The sequence below is a fragment of the Belonocnema kinseyi genome, chromosome 1 (assembly GCF_010883055.1).
Source record: "Belonocnema kinseyi isolate 2016_QV_RU_SX_M_011 chromosome 1, B_treatae_v1, whole genome shotgun sequence".
NCBI classification, from domain to species: domain Eukaryota; kingdom Metazoa; phylum Arthropoda; class Insecta; order Hymenoptera; family Cynipidae; genus Belonocnema; species Belonocnema kinseyi.
This window is the reverse complement of record NC_046657.1, coordinates 14350497-14367430: the sequence shown is the minus strand read 5'-3', so window position 1 is coordinate 14367430 and position 16934 is coordinate 14350497. Positions and strand designations below refer to the sequence as shown.

General features: G+C 28.9%; 1 protein-coding gene across 2 annotated transcripts in view; it reads right to left on the bottom strand.

Moving 5' to 3' along the window:
* Positions 1–1527: 1527 nt before the first annotated feature.
* Positions 1528–16934, bottom strand: part of LOC117172639 (protein numb) — a 192280-nt gene continuing 176873 nt past the window's right edge. For both annotated transcript variants that reach the window (XM_033360759.1, XM_033360750.1), the window contains exons 8-10: positions 12069–12248; positions 6986–7467; positions 1528–4531 (exon numbers count right to left, since the gene is read on the bottom strand). In XM_033360759.1, coding sequence (XP_033216650.1) covers positions 4220–4531; positions 6986–7467; positions 12069–12248 — 974 coding nt within the window. In that variant the 3' untranslated portion in view covers positions 1528–4219. The remainder of the gene's footprint in view (positions 4532–6985; positions 7468–12068; positions 12249–16934) is intronic.

The following is a 16934-nucleotide window of genomic DNA, read 5'->3' as shown; positions in this document are numbered from 1 at the left end:
AAACAATAGAGTGGAATTTCAAGAATTTAACGAATTCAGCAGAATACAGACGCATTCAGAAAAACACAAAAAATTCGATATTACTGTAATTAAAGAAATAAAAAGAATTCCAAAGAATATGAAATTAATTCAGAAAAATCACGAATAATTTTTTAAAATTCCAAAAAATGACAAAAAATAATTCCGAAATAACCTACAGAATTCCAAAAAATTCCAATGAATTAAAAGGAATTCCAAGAACTCTGGAGAATTCGAAGAATTTGTAAAAATTAAAATAAGTTCATAGGAATTGAAATCGGTTTAAAATAATTAAAAAAAATTCCATATGAAGACCGAAGAATTCAAAAGAATGTCATTAATTTTAGAAGGATTGAAAATAATTCTTAAGGATTTCCAAGAAGAAAAATTAATTCAAAAGAATTTTATCGAATTTAAAAGAATTCTAAAGAATTCAAAACAATTCATATGAAATCCAAGAAATGAAACGAGTATAAGAATTCAAAAGAATTCTTCAATTCCACAGAAGACCGAAGAATTCCAAAGAAATCTATATAATTCCAAAATATTCTAAAGAATTAAAAAGAATTCTAAGAATGTAATTCAAACTCAAAGGATTCAGAATAAATATTTAGAATTCCGAAGTATTCCAAGAAAATTGTAATCTATACAATTGCAAACATTTTTAAAGAACCAAAAGGAATTTCAAGAATTGAAAAGAATTTCACGAATATAAATAATTCCAAGAATTTAAAGAATTCAGAAAAATACGATCGAAATTAATTCAGAAAAATCAAGAATAATTCTTAAGAATTCCAAGATTTTAAAAATATCAACAAAAAACTTGAATAAATTCAAAAACAGTTTATATATATAATATAAATATATATTTATATATATAATAAATTCAAAAAATTGAAATTAGAAGTATCAAGAATAATTCTTGAAAATTCCAAAGAATCAAAAGTAAATTCCAAAGTAAACCACAAAATTCCAAAAGGAATTCCAAGAATTTATAAGAATTTAAATAAATTCCATGAATTAGGAAAGTCAAAGAATTGAAATCAATTTAAAAGAAATCAAAAGAATTCCATATGAAGACCGAAGAATTCAAAAGAATGTAATTAATTTTAGAAGGATTGAAAATAATTCTTGAGGATTTCAAAGAACTCAAATTAATTCAAAAAAATTTTAACGAATTTAAAAGAATTCGTAATAATTCAAAAGAATTCGAAAGGATTCAAAAGAATTCATATGAAATCCAAGAATTGGAACGATTACAAGAATTCAAAAGAATTTAGAAGAATTCTGAAATTCCGAAGAAGACCAAAGAATTCCGCACAAATCTAAATCATTCCAAAAAAACAAATATCCAAAGAATTGAAATGAATTCCCAGAATGGAAAACTATTCAGTAGAATAAACACAAATTCTAAACAATTTGAAATTATTCCAAAGAAAGAAAATGAAATCTAAAAATTCAATAATTTCCAAGAATCAAGTAGATTTCCAAGAATGTAAAACTATTTAGAAGAATAAATACCAATGCAATAAATTTAAAGAATTGAGAAAATTCGCAATAATTGAACAATAATACGAAAGAATTCGAAAGAATTCGAAAAAATGTGTTCGCCCGAATTCACTAGTGGTTATAAATTAACAAATTAGTATAATTTCTGTCGAGTATTTCGTTTTGTTTTTGCAGTCCTTGGCGAACGATCTCAACAAATTTTCTCGTGCCATAAGTAAATTTTTATTTTTTCTATACATATACATACATACACATATATATATTATATATATGTATGTATGTATGTATATATAAATGCCCCCTCGAGGAACGGGACGGGATCTACGTATTTTTATTGGTAAGTCGGTGCAGCGTTAATCTTGGTGCGTGTTAATTCTGCGTGCGAGCTGAATTGAGAATTATTTATAGACTATATTTATCATTCCCTTGCAATCTCTGCGCTTCCATTGTTTTATATTTATTTTCATAAAATTTATTGAAAATTAATTTATCCCGTCTGTAACTTTACCAATTTGTCGACTAAAATTTCAGAAAAATCTTTTTCAACCTCCTGAAACAATTTCCAATTTTTTGTACTTGTTTTAGGGCAAAAAATCATCACTACTCCTCAATAATTCAAGAGATTTTTCCTTTTTAATTATATCAAGTAGAAAGCGCAGCCTTGGTCCTTTGCCCAGAAACTTTTGGTCCTCCGGACGCCATTTTTAACAATTTCGTAACAACTCTTCATTTGTAACGAATAATTTGTCATTTGCAACTTGTAATTCGTAATCCACAATCCATAAATTCTCATTTTTATCCTTTCGTTTGTAACATCGTTCGACGAGGTTGCTCACTTATGCGTGCTTGTCTAAAAACCGAAGGCCATGTGCGTATCCTCAGCAGCTCTTCTTCATTATTGAAAATTCACTTTCGGTCCAAGATTTCTACCTCCCGGCTCTAAGAACTTCAATACAGTAGAAATTCTTTCGTTTCCAGAAATTTCATAGGAATGAGGTTCTACGATAAAAGTTAGATTGCATTCCTTTTGACACAAGTGTGGTTCTACCTATGCCTTTAGACACAATTAGGGTTCTAATGTTCTCCAATTGTTCGACGGACATAATTGAGGTTCTAATGTTCCTCAATTGTCCAATGTGCACAAGTGAGGGTCTACTTGTGTCTTTAGCCACAATTGGGTTTCTACTGTTCTCCAATTGCCCAACGGGCACAATTGAGGTTCTAATGTTCCGCAATTGTCAAATGGGCACAGGTGAGGTTCTGCCTATGTCTTTAGGCACAATTGAGGTTCTGCTGTTCTCCCATTGTCCAATGGACAAAATTGAGGTTCTACTATTCGTCAATTGTCGAATAGACTCGAGTGAGGTTCTACCATATGCCTTTGGGCACAATTGAGGCTCCACTGCTTGTAAACTGCAGAATGGAAACAATTGAGGTTCTACTGTTCACAAAGTGCCCAATGGACAAGAGTGAGGTTCTTCTATATGTCTTTGGGCATCATTGAGGTTCTACTGCCCGTAAATTGTCCAATGGACACGGGTGGGGTTCTACTACTCGTAAATTCTTCAGTGGGCATGAGTGAGGTTCTATCTGTCTTTGGGGGCGTCCGGGGCTTTAATGTTCATGAATTGTGCAATGAGCACGAGTGAGGTTCTACCATATACCTTTGGACATGATTAACGTTCTATCTATGCCTTTGTACACGCTTGAGGTTCTACTGCAATTCAATTGCCCAGTGGACAGGAGTGAGGTTCCACTGCGTGTCAAGGGTCCAATGGAAACGAATGGGTTTCTATCGCATGCCATTAGGCACGATTGAGGTTCTATCTATATCTTTGGACGCAATTTGCGGTTCTAATCTTCGGCGATTGTCCAGTGGACAAGAGCAAAGTTCTACTGCGCACCAGCGGTCCAATAAGCACGAATGAAGTTATATCATACGCCATTGGACACAATTGAGGTTCTACTGTTCGTAAATTGTTCAGTGGACATGATTGGGGCTCTGTATATGTCTTTGGGTACAATTGGGGTTCTAATGTTCGCCAATTGTCCAGTAGGTACGAGCGAGGTTCTACTGCGTATCCGCGGTCCAATAGACACGAATGAGGTTCTATCGCAGTTTATTGGGCACGATTAGAGTTCTAATCTTCGTCAATTGTCCGGTGGACACGAGTGCAGTTCTATTGCGCGCGAATGGTCAAAAAGACCCAAATGAGGTTCTATAGACACGATTGGGGTTCTACTGTTCGTAAATTGTCCAATTGACACGAGTGAGGTTCCGCTGCATGCCAATGGGCACTAATGAGGTTCTAATGTACTTAAATGGTCCATTGGGCATGGTTAAGATGCATTCCAGTAAATACAAGTGAGGTTCTATTATGTGTCATTGGGCGCGAGTGAGGTTCTACTGTACGTCTTTTTAAACGAGTGGGTTTCTACCGAACAGTGGCCTATACATACTCAATGTTCTAATCCCCCCCCCCCTGGATACGAAAGAGGTTCCACTCTAATCAATTCAACGCTTTGTGGAGGTTCTACTCCGCTCATTGAGACACGAACAATGTTTCGGCCCTAAATGCGACAATATCATCAGTCAGGTCTGCTTGCGATTCGGCGAGAGTTGAGGACTCGGTTCTCACTGATGAGAATTTGTTCGATAGAATTTTGCGACGCTTTTAACGAACTCCTGACGCTACAATTGCACCTGGAAGGCCTGAGTCGTGTTGGGCATGATGAAGGGGTTCGTTTGCGACGCCTGACGGAGATTTCGAGCAGCTATTTCGGCCCATTCGGCGTCAAAGGGGTCCGTGGGGCCCCGCGTACTTGTTTGGCTCAGGGCCGATGAGCCCAAGGATTGGGCTCTCGCGTGAAGAGGTGGCGCTCGTCGTGGACTGGAAGGTATTGGGGGGACTGATTGCACTGAAGGTGGCGGCACTGATCCCGTTACGCTGCCCAACCACTGTTCCGGTTTTGGTAAATCCACTGAGGACTGCACTGCTTGGACCTGAAAAACAAAGAATTTTAGAAATCTTTAGCAAAAATTTATGTATCTTTGGGGCGTGAAAAAATAACTAGGCGTGGTTAAAGGATTGACTTAACCCTCTACCGCCCATAGTGACATGTACGTAACGTTCGGTTGCCTTGCCATTTTTGAAATATACCTTTGAGACGAATGGCATTTTTTTATCGCCCCGATTTATATGTTAGTCAGGTGGGTAATGAGCTGGAATTCTAGTTTTTATATGCACTGCACATTACGAAAATCATGCTTAAAAATCTCAAAAATTAAAAATTAAATTTGATAGTGGGTTAATAAAGAAAAATTAATTTTAACCAACTTTAGGAAAAGGGGCGTGTCTCTGGGGTGTGGCCAACAGAAAGAGGCGAGGTTACCTAACAGTTGAGGCCTCAAGTAAAACAGATCATTTTTAAACGAAACATTTGCATTTTACCAAAAAAAAAAAAAAAAATTTTGTTCAAAAAAGACCAATTTTCAACAAAATTCATACATTTTTAATTAAATAGTTAAATTTGCAACCAAGCAAATTAAATTTTTAGTTTAAAAACGATCATTTTTTAAACAAAAATTGTATAGTTAAATTTTCATTCAAAAACAATAATTTTCAATTTAGAACAGCGAATTTTTTACAAACCAGTAAAATTTTCTAATGGCTTTTTGAACTTTTAAGCCAAAAGGACGAACTTTCTAAAAAAAAAACAATATAATATGAATTTTAAACAACAAAAAAAACCATTTTCGGCCAATTAGATAAATTTTCTACCAACTTGAAGAATTTTCAAGCCAGAAAGAAGAAATTTCTAGAAAACAGTTGAATTTTTAACCTAAAATTGAAAATGTTTTAAGTAAAATATTTTCGAATTACGCATTATAAACTTAATGATATCAGAATTGAAAAAGATTAAAATTCAGCAGATTATTTTAAAAACTTTTGAAATCAAACTGGGACAGATTTTCTTTTTCTAAAAATTTGTAATTTCCCGGTCAAAAAGAGTGAAATTTTCAATCCGAAAATGCGAATCTTAAATTAAAAAATTAAGAATAAAAAACGAATTTTCCACATAAAAAAGTGGAATTTTCTACCCGAAAATATGAATCTTGAACAAAAAATAAATCAATTTTCGACCCAACAGTTAAATTTTCAATTAAATTGTTGAATTTACAAGCCAACAAGCCGAAATTTCTAGAGAAGAGTTGAATTTTTAATTAAAAAATATGAATATTTAATCAAAAATGGAAAATTTTTGTACATGAAAGATTTTCGATTTAAGCATTGTAAACTGAATGATATCATGATTGAAAAAAATAAAAATTGATCTGATTATATGTAAAAAATTGTTGAAATCAAACTTGGACCGATTTTTTTTCTAAAAATTTTCTAAATTCCCGGTCAAAAGGAGTACAATTTTCAACTAAAAACAAAAATTTTCAAATTTTCAACAAAAATTCCGAACAAAGTTTTTAACTAGATAGTTAAATTTTCAACGTGAAAATATCAGTTCAAACAAAATATCAAGTCAAAAAGACGAACTTTCTACAAATCAGTTGAATTTTTAACTCAAAAATATGAGCTATCAACTAAAAAATTTAATTTTCTACAAAGAACCTAATTTTCAACCAGGCAGTTAAATTTTCAGGGAAAGAGTGAAATTTTAAACCCGAAAATGAGAATCTTAAACAACAACGAAGTATGAATTTTCAACCTAAAATGGAAAATGTCTTCAAGATGTATACACTAGGTACAATCAATTTCAAAAGTTGTCTATCTTTAAAATTATTTATAAAATTGACAAAAAAAAACCTAATAATCAAGGCCTCATTTTATGCTTCGAAGGATTCTTTAAATTTCTATTTGAGTTTATTTTATTTAAAAAAATTAATTGAGCAATCATAGAGTTATAATTGTTATAAACAATGATATTCTAAGTTTTAATTAACACCACCGAAATAGAATTGTAGAGAATTCGTCAAAGAATAAAATGACGCCTTGATCATTAGAAGCTATTTTTCTTAATTTTTCTGAGATTATTTATGATATTGATGCACGTTTTGATGGGCTAAATAAACACACACTTGAAATACACTTAAAAAATTTCTTTATTAATTTTAACTATATTATTGCATGCAAAAAACTCTGAAAATAAATCCACTTTTTTAGTTTTTGTTTTGTTTTTCGACGCCATTTTGTTATTTTTGCATGTATATCAGAAATTCTAATTTAGCCGGTTTCTAGAGTCATAATGAATCTAAAACTATTTAATTTTTTTGTTTCGAACCGCCCATTCTTGAGATCTTTACAGCATCGCAGACCTACCTACTTTTTGGGGAGTTGACCTTGACTGACGTTTTTTATGTGTAAAAAGTGCATCAAAGAAATTTTTAAAGAAATTTAATATATTTTAAGATTTTAAGATTAAGATATTTGATAAGAAGACTTACATTCGAGAGATTGGCTCTGGTCGTGATTTGACTGACTTCGCAGGCTGTCGAGGACTGAGCCGAAGAGATGGAAGTGACGCTCGCGTTGGGAGAACTCGTGACCGAGGCTGAGATTGGATTCGCAGGCACTGGAGATCGGTTCAGATGGGTTCCTCCGCTGCTCTGCGAAGATGTTGAAGCAGTACTGAAGGCCGGACTGGCTCCCGAGGTTCCGAAAACTGAGACTCCAGTAGAGACTGCGGGAGTGCTCATCACTGCCGAGACATTCGTCCTGACCAGAACTGGACTCAGATTACAGGTTCGATTCAAGACGGGCGTTAATCTGTGGTTCATGGCTAGAATAGGCGAAGAGGACTCTTTCCAATTGAGTCCAGCTGTATGGTTCAAGTTCGAGTTGAAATTTTCGTTGTCATTCTGGTTGTTGTTGTTGAGGCTTGTACCGTTTTGGAGTTTTATGTCATCCAGGGAGTTGCTGTTGTTCACTGGAAGATAAAACGGAATTCTTGAGGTTTAGCAACCTCTTTTCTATCGGCAGTTTTTTAATGCATTAAAAGTTGCATTTTCGGCTAACAAAAACCAAAAAAATAATTTAACTAAGAAAAATTGAGCTGTGACAGGGATATTATTCCTTATTATAGCTAAACATTTAGCTGAAAAGGAACTAAGAAATTTAGAAAGATCCCTGGATCAGCGAAAATGAATATCTTTGACCACTTTTCATATACCAGGGATATCGTATAGTCACTATAGTCAAATCCCTAATAAGTATAGCTATAATAGAGTAGTGATGCAACATCGAAATCGAAATATCGGAAATATCGATATTTTGACTTCGATATTCGATATTTCAATAACGTGTTAGACTGTCGATATATCGATCATCGATATCGATATTGATGTCCGATTATCGATACCAACTGTAATTGTCTCCAGTACAGAAATGCATTTTGTAAATTATCTGTTTATCAGGTTTATGTCTTCGTGCATTTAACGGTTTTTCACCAATATAATTTTACAAAGTAAGTTTTTTAATTTTTCTTATAAATTTGTAAGATTAAAATAATGATATTTTAATTATAAGTTGTGATAATATTAGTTTATAGATAAAAAGTAAATCTCCACGTGTTGAGTATTCCTAACCTCACATTATACGCATTATATTGCCGAATAATGCAAAAATGTATCAAATATTTCGCAGATTTCAGAAAGATTTCAATGATTTTCCAAATACTACTTTATACTTTATAAAGGCTTCTTATCAATTTTAGAGGGGGGCAAATCAATACTTTGTCCCTCCCTGGTGGATTTCTAAGAGGGGGGTGCCCCCTAGAGCACCGCCGCCCCATGTCCTATCTTATCTACGTAAAAGAAACCGTATAAATTTATTTTTATACAAATATGAATAAATTTTTATATAAATAAATGCTTTAAAAAATACTGTTACTTAATTGCTTATTGGGAATTATTTAATAACAATTATTAGCAAAATATTCGTAAAAATTAGAAAAATAACGATTATATCGACATTTTTAGCCGATATATCATTCACATCGATATTTGGTTGCTCGATATATCGATATGGTAAATATCGATATTTTCATTTCGATATTGCATCACTATAATAGAGTTATTAAAAATAGGTGTTTGAAGAAATTCTTGGAAGAGCGAAATAAAATGGCGACAGTCTAATCAGGAGCAATGACAGTTAAAATTTAATGTAGACAATTAAATGTTTTTTATCACTTAAAATGTGCGTGAAAGTTAATATTAAATAGAGTTTGTGTTGCGGCAATAATAATTTACAAGTTTTTCGACTGCAGGTGGTAACTATATTGAAATATCAAGAAACAATAGAAAAACAACAAACTTGACCTTCAAATGCATTATACGAATTTCAGGGAAATTCATTTTCTCGATGCCAGGCGAAAAATTGGCTACTGTAAGTTAATATACTATGTCTATAACAACTAAATTTTTTTCTAATCTGATTACGAGAACAATTTATATAAAGGAACTAAATGTTTAACTCAAACTAAACGATTTATCTAACCTGAGCAGACACTTTCTTTGAATTTAATATATTCTCCATTCACTCGTTCGACTCGAGAATCTTTTTCAAAGTAGTTTAGGGACCGTACTTGAATTACCCGGTAAGAAGAGAAGAATATAGAAAAATGAATATTTTCAGATTTAAATGAAAGAGTAAGCATTATTTAATTTTTTGAATGTGCTAATTTTCCACCGGGAAAAGTGCCCAATGAAAGAAAAGGTTTATCTCCGAAAACGATTCTTTTCTATTTCCTTAACGATTGACACTGGTGTTGTATTCCATGCAGGCAAACATAATTTCCTTTTTTTTAATTCCTCTTAATTCGATCAGTAGACAGACCTCTCATGATTATTTTTAATTCCATACTTACATGTTGTATTTTTGATTATTTTAATTCCTTATAATCTGTCCACAAAATATGTGCACATGCATAGTTTCTATTCGCTTTTGCATAATATAAGTTAGGAAATTTCAATTTTTTGTCTGCCATAACGTTGGAGTAATTTCAATTATAAAATTTTATATTGTTTACACATTATAGATTTATTAATATAATAAATAATAAATTCATTTCATAATGTTGTGTAAGGTAAAAAAAATGTATTTCTCTTTAAACAGAATTATAAAAAAATTCTTTGAAAAGACTAAAAAAAATTTCTATTAATATAATTATTTTATATTCACAATTACATTTTTTTTGAATCGATTGAACGGAATAGGTTTTACCTCTTTAAAGTGACAATTATATTTACTTTTTGCTACAAATTTATATTTTGGCGTTAAAAAAATAACTGAAATCCTTTCTGGATGAAAATTCCCCTATTTTGTTTTTATTTATTTTTTTTTTAAGTAAAAATTCATAAGAGAAATATTATATTTCTAGGATAAAAATGCAATTGTTTGTATAAAAATTCAACAATTTTGTTAAAAAGTCATACTTTCTTGGATGAACATTCTACTGTTTTGTTAAAAATTTAACTATTTTGTAGACAATTTATTTTTAGCTTGAAATGTATATTTTGGTATTTTAAAATGAACTCAAATCTTTTCTGAATGAAAGTCCAACTTTAGACAAAAATGTGTCACCTTTTATTAAAAGTTCCTCTCTTTTAGTGCAAATTTCATCCTTTTTGGATAAAAATGCAACTATTACGAAGAGAATTCAAATTTTTTATTTCATGCTTTTTGGTTGCAAAAATTTGTCTTTTTGAATTGAAAATTAAATTTTTCTCGTAGAAACTTATTTTTAATTCAAAAATCCATATTTTGATCTTGAAAAGACAACTGGAATGTTTCTTGGATCAAAATTCAACTAACTATACTTTTTTAAAAAATAAAAACTCATCTGTTTTAAAAGAGATTTCATATTTTTTTGATAAAAATTCCACTATTTAGTATAGAATTCAAAAATTTTGTTAGTCATAATTTTTCATTAAAAATTCATGTTTTTGTATTGAAAATTTTTAATCGTTTTCGTAGAAACTTATTTCTTCTTTAAAAATTCATTTTAAATAAAAATTTCAGTTTTTTATGAAAATTCCACTTTTTGGTTAAATATTATTCTTTTTTGCTTGAGTATTCAACAACTTTGTTTCAAAGATTTGGTTGAATCAGTTTCTTAAAAAACAATTTTTTTAAAGGTTTATATTTTTAGTTGAAAATTCATCTATTTGGTTGAAGTTTTAACTAGTTTGTTAAAAATTAATCTTTTTTTAATTGAAATTTCAACTCCATGGGTAAAAGTTAAACAACATTGTTAAAAAATTCTTTTTCGATTGAAGGCTTATGTCTTTGATTGAAAAATTTAACTGTTTAGTGAAAAAGCCTTTTTTTTTTGTATAAAAATATTTTTGTAACTAAAAATTTAACTATTCCATTTTTTAAGATTGATCTTTTTTAGCTAAACATTATCCTTTAAAAAAATGAATGGTCTTGGATTAGAATTTCATTTTTGTTGGATAAAAATGAATCATTTTAATTGAAAATTATTTTTTTGCTGAAAAGTCATAAATTTTGTTTGAAAATTTAATTTTTGGAGGTTCAACAACTAAGCTAAAATTTTTATTTCTTTCTTAAGTGAAAAATCTTAATTTGTTGAAGATTCGTCATTATGGTTTGAAATTTTGTTTGTATAAATTTGATCTTTTTTTACTGAAATATAAACTATGACACTTTATTGTTGGGAATTTATCTTTTTAGGTTGAAAATTCAACCATTATGTTGAAAATTTTATTATTTTGTTGAAAATTAATCATTTATGATTAAAAATTCAACTACTTGGGTAAAAGCTAAACTAAATTGTTAAAAAATTATTTTTTTCATTGAAGGCTACTGTCTGTTTTAAGATTGACCTTTTCAGTTAAAAATTCTCCCTTTTTTTAAAGAAAAAGAATTTTCTTGCATTGGTAATTCATTTTTGTTGAATAAAAATGCATCACTTTCGTCGAAAATTAATATTTGCTGAAAAGTCATGTTTTATCTGTTGGCTTTAAGGTGCAACAATTAAGATACAATTTTATTTATTTCTTGAGTAAAAAATCTTTATTTGTTGAAAATTCGTCGTTGTGGTGAAACGAAATTTTTTGTATAAATCTCATCTTTTTTATTTAAATATAAACTATGACACTTTGTAGTTGAGAATGTGCATTTTTAGGTTAAAAATTCAACTTTTATGTTAAAAATTTAATTATTTTGTTGGAAATTCAAGTCTTTTGTTAGAAATCCACCTTCAACCCTGAAACGGTTCACTGGTGCGAATTAGTTTGTTTACAATGTTAATATTAATTATTTAAAATATTGAACATATAATAAACAACTAGCTTATATTACCCATATTTAACATGTGTGGGGATAATCCTCTGCAGCTGTATTTGCGTAAATGCCAACAGAATGAAAAAAACGTCGAGTGCAAATTCGCACCAGTGTACCTTTTGACGGTTAATAGTAGAAAATACATTTTTTTGTATTGAATAAATTATTAAATTATTAAATTTGTATTTCTGGAAACTAAAAATTACGGAGGAAATAATATACCTTGCATAGTGGCTGTATTGCTGGTGAAAAGCTGTTTTGCAACTGAACTCGTGATCGAAATTGTAGTTGTTGGTCCAAAATCATTATTGCTGGAGAGAAGATTGAGTCCTTGAGTCACCTGCTGACACATTGCTGACAGGCTTTCATGACCACTTGGTGAGATCTCTGGTATGGGACTCACTACAATGTGAATAAATATTTAGTGACTTTATCAAATCAAAAATTTTTTAAAACTATTTAATCGATTTTGCTGGAGTGCTGAAGACTACGGATGACATGCTTAACGAAACATGGTGCTTGTAATAGTATATTATGCACCTAGGAGGAGAAGAGGGACTTTTTCGAAAAGTACTGAAAACACACACAAGTCGAAAAGTTCTCTCTCCCCTTTCGCATAAATAATATTTTTTATGGAAAATGGATGATTTCTCACACTTCTCCAAATACAGTCATGAATTCAGCCCATATTAGTTTTCGAATAAAGGAAGCATGGTTTACGGTAATTTATGGTAACTTACCATATATTGCCCAAAATTCAATTTAAAAATGTCTATAAATTTCCGGAAATTTATGGAAATTTTCGGTAATTTATGATAGTTTTACAAGTAAATATTGTAAATTACCATAAACTACCAAAAATTAAATTTAAAAAGTTTTTATAAATTTACGGACATTTTTTATTATTTATGGTAATATTGCAGGTAATTTATAGTAACTTACCAAAAATTGCCAAAAATTCAATTTGAAATATTTTTATAAATTTCCGGAAATTTATGAAATTTTTGGTCATTCATGGTAATTTTTCAGGTACATATGGTAAATTACCATAAACTACGCAAAATTCAAGTCTAAACGTTTTTATAAATTTTCGGAACTTTATGAAAATTTGGGTAATTTATGGTAATATTATAGGCAATTTATGATAACCTACCATAAATTGTCCAAAATTCCATTTAAAAATGTCTATAAATTTTCTAAAATTTTCGGGTATTATAGTAATTTTATAGATAAGTATGGTAAATTACCATAAACTACTCCAAATTAAATATTAAACATTTTAATAAATTTCCGGAAATTTATTAAAGGTATTATTACAGGTAATTTATGGTAACTTACCATAAATTGCTCAAAATTCAATTTAAAACATTTCTATACATTTTCGGAAATTAAATTTTTTTTTGTCATTTATGATAATATTGCAGGACATTTATGGTAACATCTGATGTCACTTTTCACTCTCTATGGAGTAAAAACTAGAGCCTTAGCCCCGCATCAAAGGCATTGAAAAGGGCTGAAATCATGCATGTCATAAAAAATATTTTTATTCGTCAAACATAATTCAAGAGAATTCTATTCTCTGTTAAAGCTCACTGCTAAGAACCTCGAGAGCTGCCTCAATGTCGAATTTGAGAAGTTTTAGAGGTTTTGGATAAGTTTTGGGTGGCAAACCTTACTACTGGGGATCTAGCTACTTCGAATCTACAATCGCGATCAGGTATCGATTTTATACAATTTATATTCAATCAAACTTTCTATTTAATCTCTTTTATTTTTTAGTGTCAGAAGCGGCGGATATTATATCATATTCTGATCATATTATAATGAAAACCAATTGCACATAAATAATAAGAAATAAACAATAAATATTAAATAATAAATAATAATAAATATAGGTATAAAATTCATATTGCCAAATATTGTACAAAAAATTTAAATATTTCGTAAAGATTTTTAAAGATTTCAGAAAGATTTATCAAAGATTTCACAGTTTTCAAATACTTCGCAAAGATTTAGGATAGATTCACAAGATTTAACATAGACTTTCATTATTTCTCTAAGATTTCACAGATTTTAATAATTTCACAAATATTATCAAATATTTTTAATATTTTACAAAGATTTCGATGATTTTCTAGAGATCGCACAAAGATTTCAAATGTTTCGCAAAAAATTCGCATAGTTTAAAAATATTTCACAAAGACTCCAATGATTTGCCAAATATTTCAACAATTTAAAAAATATATCAAATATTTTTAATATTATTTCAAAGATTTCAAATATTTAGTAAAGAATTCGGATAGATTAAACAGACTTCATAAAGATTGCAATGTATTTCCAAAGATTTCAATAATTTAAAAAATATACCAAATATTTAAAAAATATTTGTAATATTTTATAAAGATTTCAATGATTTTCCAAAGATTAAAAAAATATAATCAAATAATTGAATTATTTTCCAAATATTAAACAAAAATTGCAATGATTTCCCAAAGATTTCAACAGTTTAAACTTTTTTTTTATTTTATTAAAATTTCAATGATTTCTACAAGATTTTTCTAAAAGATTTCAAATATTTCAGAAATATTTTGGATTGTTTTAAAATTAAAATATTTCAAAAAGATATGAATCATTTCAAAAATATTATCAAATATTTATAAAATATTTGAAATATTTCGCAAAGATTTCGGATAGATTTAAGATTTCATAGACTTCAATGATTTCTCAAAGATTTCAATGATTTGCCAAAGATTTAAACAATTTTACAAATATTACCAAAATTTTTAAATATCTTACAAAGATTTCGATGATTTTCTAAAGATCGTACAAATATTTCATATTATTAATATTTTATAAAGATTTCAATGATTTTCCAAGGACTTCAAATATTTTGTAAAGTTTTCGGATAGATTTAAAAAACTTTACGGACTTCAATGATTTTTCAAAAATTTCAACAATTTCACAAACACTTCCAAATATTTCAAAAATATTTTAAATATTTTAATGAATTCCCAAATATTTTAATCATTTCAAAAATATAATCAAATATTTATAAAATATTTTATTTATTTAGCAAAGATTTTACAAAAATTACAATGATTTCCCAAATATTTCAGAAAGATTTCGGAATGATTTAAAAGATTTCATAAAGATCTTAATCATTTCAAAAATATGATTAGGTATTTTTAAATATTTGAAATATGTCGCAAAAAATTCGGATCGTTTAAAAAGATTTCACATAGACTCCAATGATTTCTCAAAGATTTCAACCATTTAAAAATATACAAAATATTTTTTTAATATTTTTAATATTTTATAAAGATTTCAATGATTTCAAAGACTTCACAAATATTTCAAAAATATAATGAAATATTTCTGAAATATTTGAATTATTTCGCAAAAGATTTAACAAAAATTGCAATGATTTCCTAAAAATATAACAAAGATTTTTCAATGATTTTTCAATAATTTCAAAGATTTCAATGATTTTCTAAAAATTTCAAAAACATAATAAAATATTTATAAAATATTTGAATTATTTCGCAAAAGATTTAACAAAAATTGCAATGATTTCCCGAAGATTTCAAATATTTCAGAAAAATTTCAGATTGATTTAAAAGATTTTAATCATTTCAAAAATATGATTAGGTATTTTAAAATATTTCATGTATGTCGCAAAAAATTCGGATAGTTTACAAAGATTTCACATAGACTCCAATGATTTCCCAAAGAGTTCAACCATTTAAAAAATATACCAAAGAATTCAAAAATGTAATCAAATATTTATAAAACATTTGAATTCTTTCGAAAAGATTTAACCAAAATTGCAATGATTTCCCAAAGATACAACAAAGATTTAAATGATTTCGCAAAGATTTCAACTATTTCACAAATATACCAAATTAAATAAATATATTTATAATATTCCACAAAGATTTCCATCATTTTCCAAAAATTTCAAATATATAATGTAATATTTATAAAATATTTGAATTATTTCGCAAAATATTGAACAAAAATTGCAATGATTTCCCAAAGATACAACACAGATTTTAATCATTTCGCAAGACTTCAATAATTTCAAAAATATGACTAGATATTTTTAAATATTTGAAATATTTCGCAAAAAATTCGGATAGTTTCAGGGGATTTCACATAGACTTCAATGTTTTCCCAAAGTATTCAACTATTTAAAAAATATACAAAATGTTTAAAAAATATGTTCTACAGTTTATAAAGATTTCAATGATTTTCGAAAGATTTCAAAAACATAATGAAACATTTATAAAATATTTAAATTATTTCGCAAAAGATTGAACAAAAATTACAATGATTTCTCAAAGATACAACAAAGATTTCAATGATTTCAAAAATATGATCAAATATTTATAAAATATTTGAAATATTTCGGATAGATTTAAAATATTTCACGGGCATCAAAGATTTCAACAATTTCACAAATATTTTTAATATTCGATAAATATTTTAATGATTTGCCAAAGATTTCAGGTAAATTTGTAGAAAATTCAAACGATCTGATAAATTTAATCATTCGATTTGAGAGGGGGGAAAATCAATACTTTACCCCCTATGGCTCCGCCGCCTCTGTGCATTCTTTGTACAGGTGATTTCTTAACTTTCATAAAATCGATTCCTGAATCTGGCTACTAATAATCAGAACTCAGTGATTACTGAATAATAATTTAAGGGTACGATTAAACACCGAAGGGTGCAGACAATATCGACGATAGAATAGGTAATGACCTTCGTCAAATCCTTCGAATTCTGGTTGTACAAAAAGACGAAGAAGATAATGTTAAAATTACCCGATTATTATTATTATTATTATTATTATTATTATTATTATAAAAAAAACATTTCTGTGGCGAAATGTTGTCACAGGCTTATACTGCCCAATATGTCGAAGGCATTTTTGGTTAGAGTTGGATTTTCATTTGATCATTTTGCACGGGGCTCTCCCGGTATATACGAGGGTAGTTCAACAAGTCCTTAGAATGACCAACAGATGGCGCGCGAATCGCTCCAAATCATCTGTTTTCAGTCAGCACCACTCCCGACTAGATATAT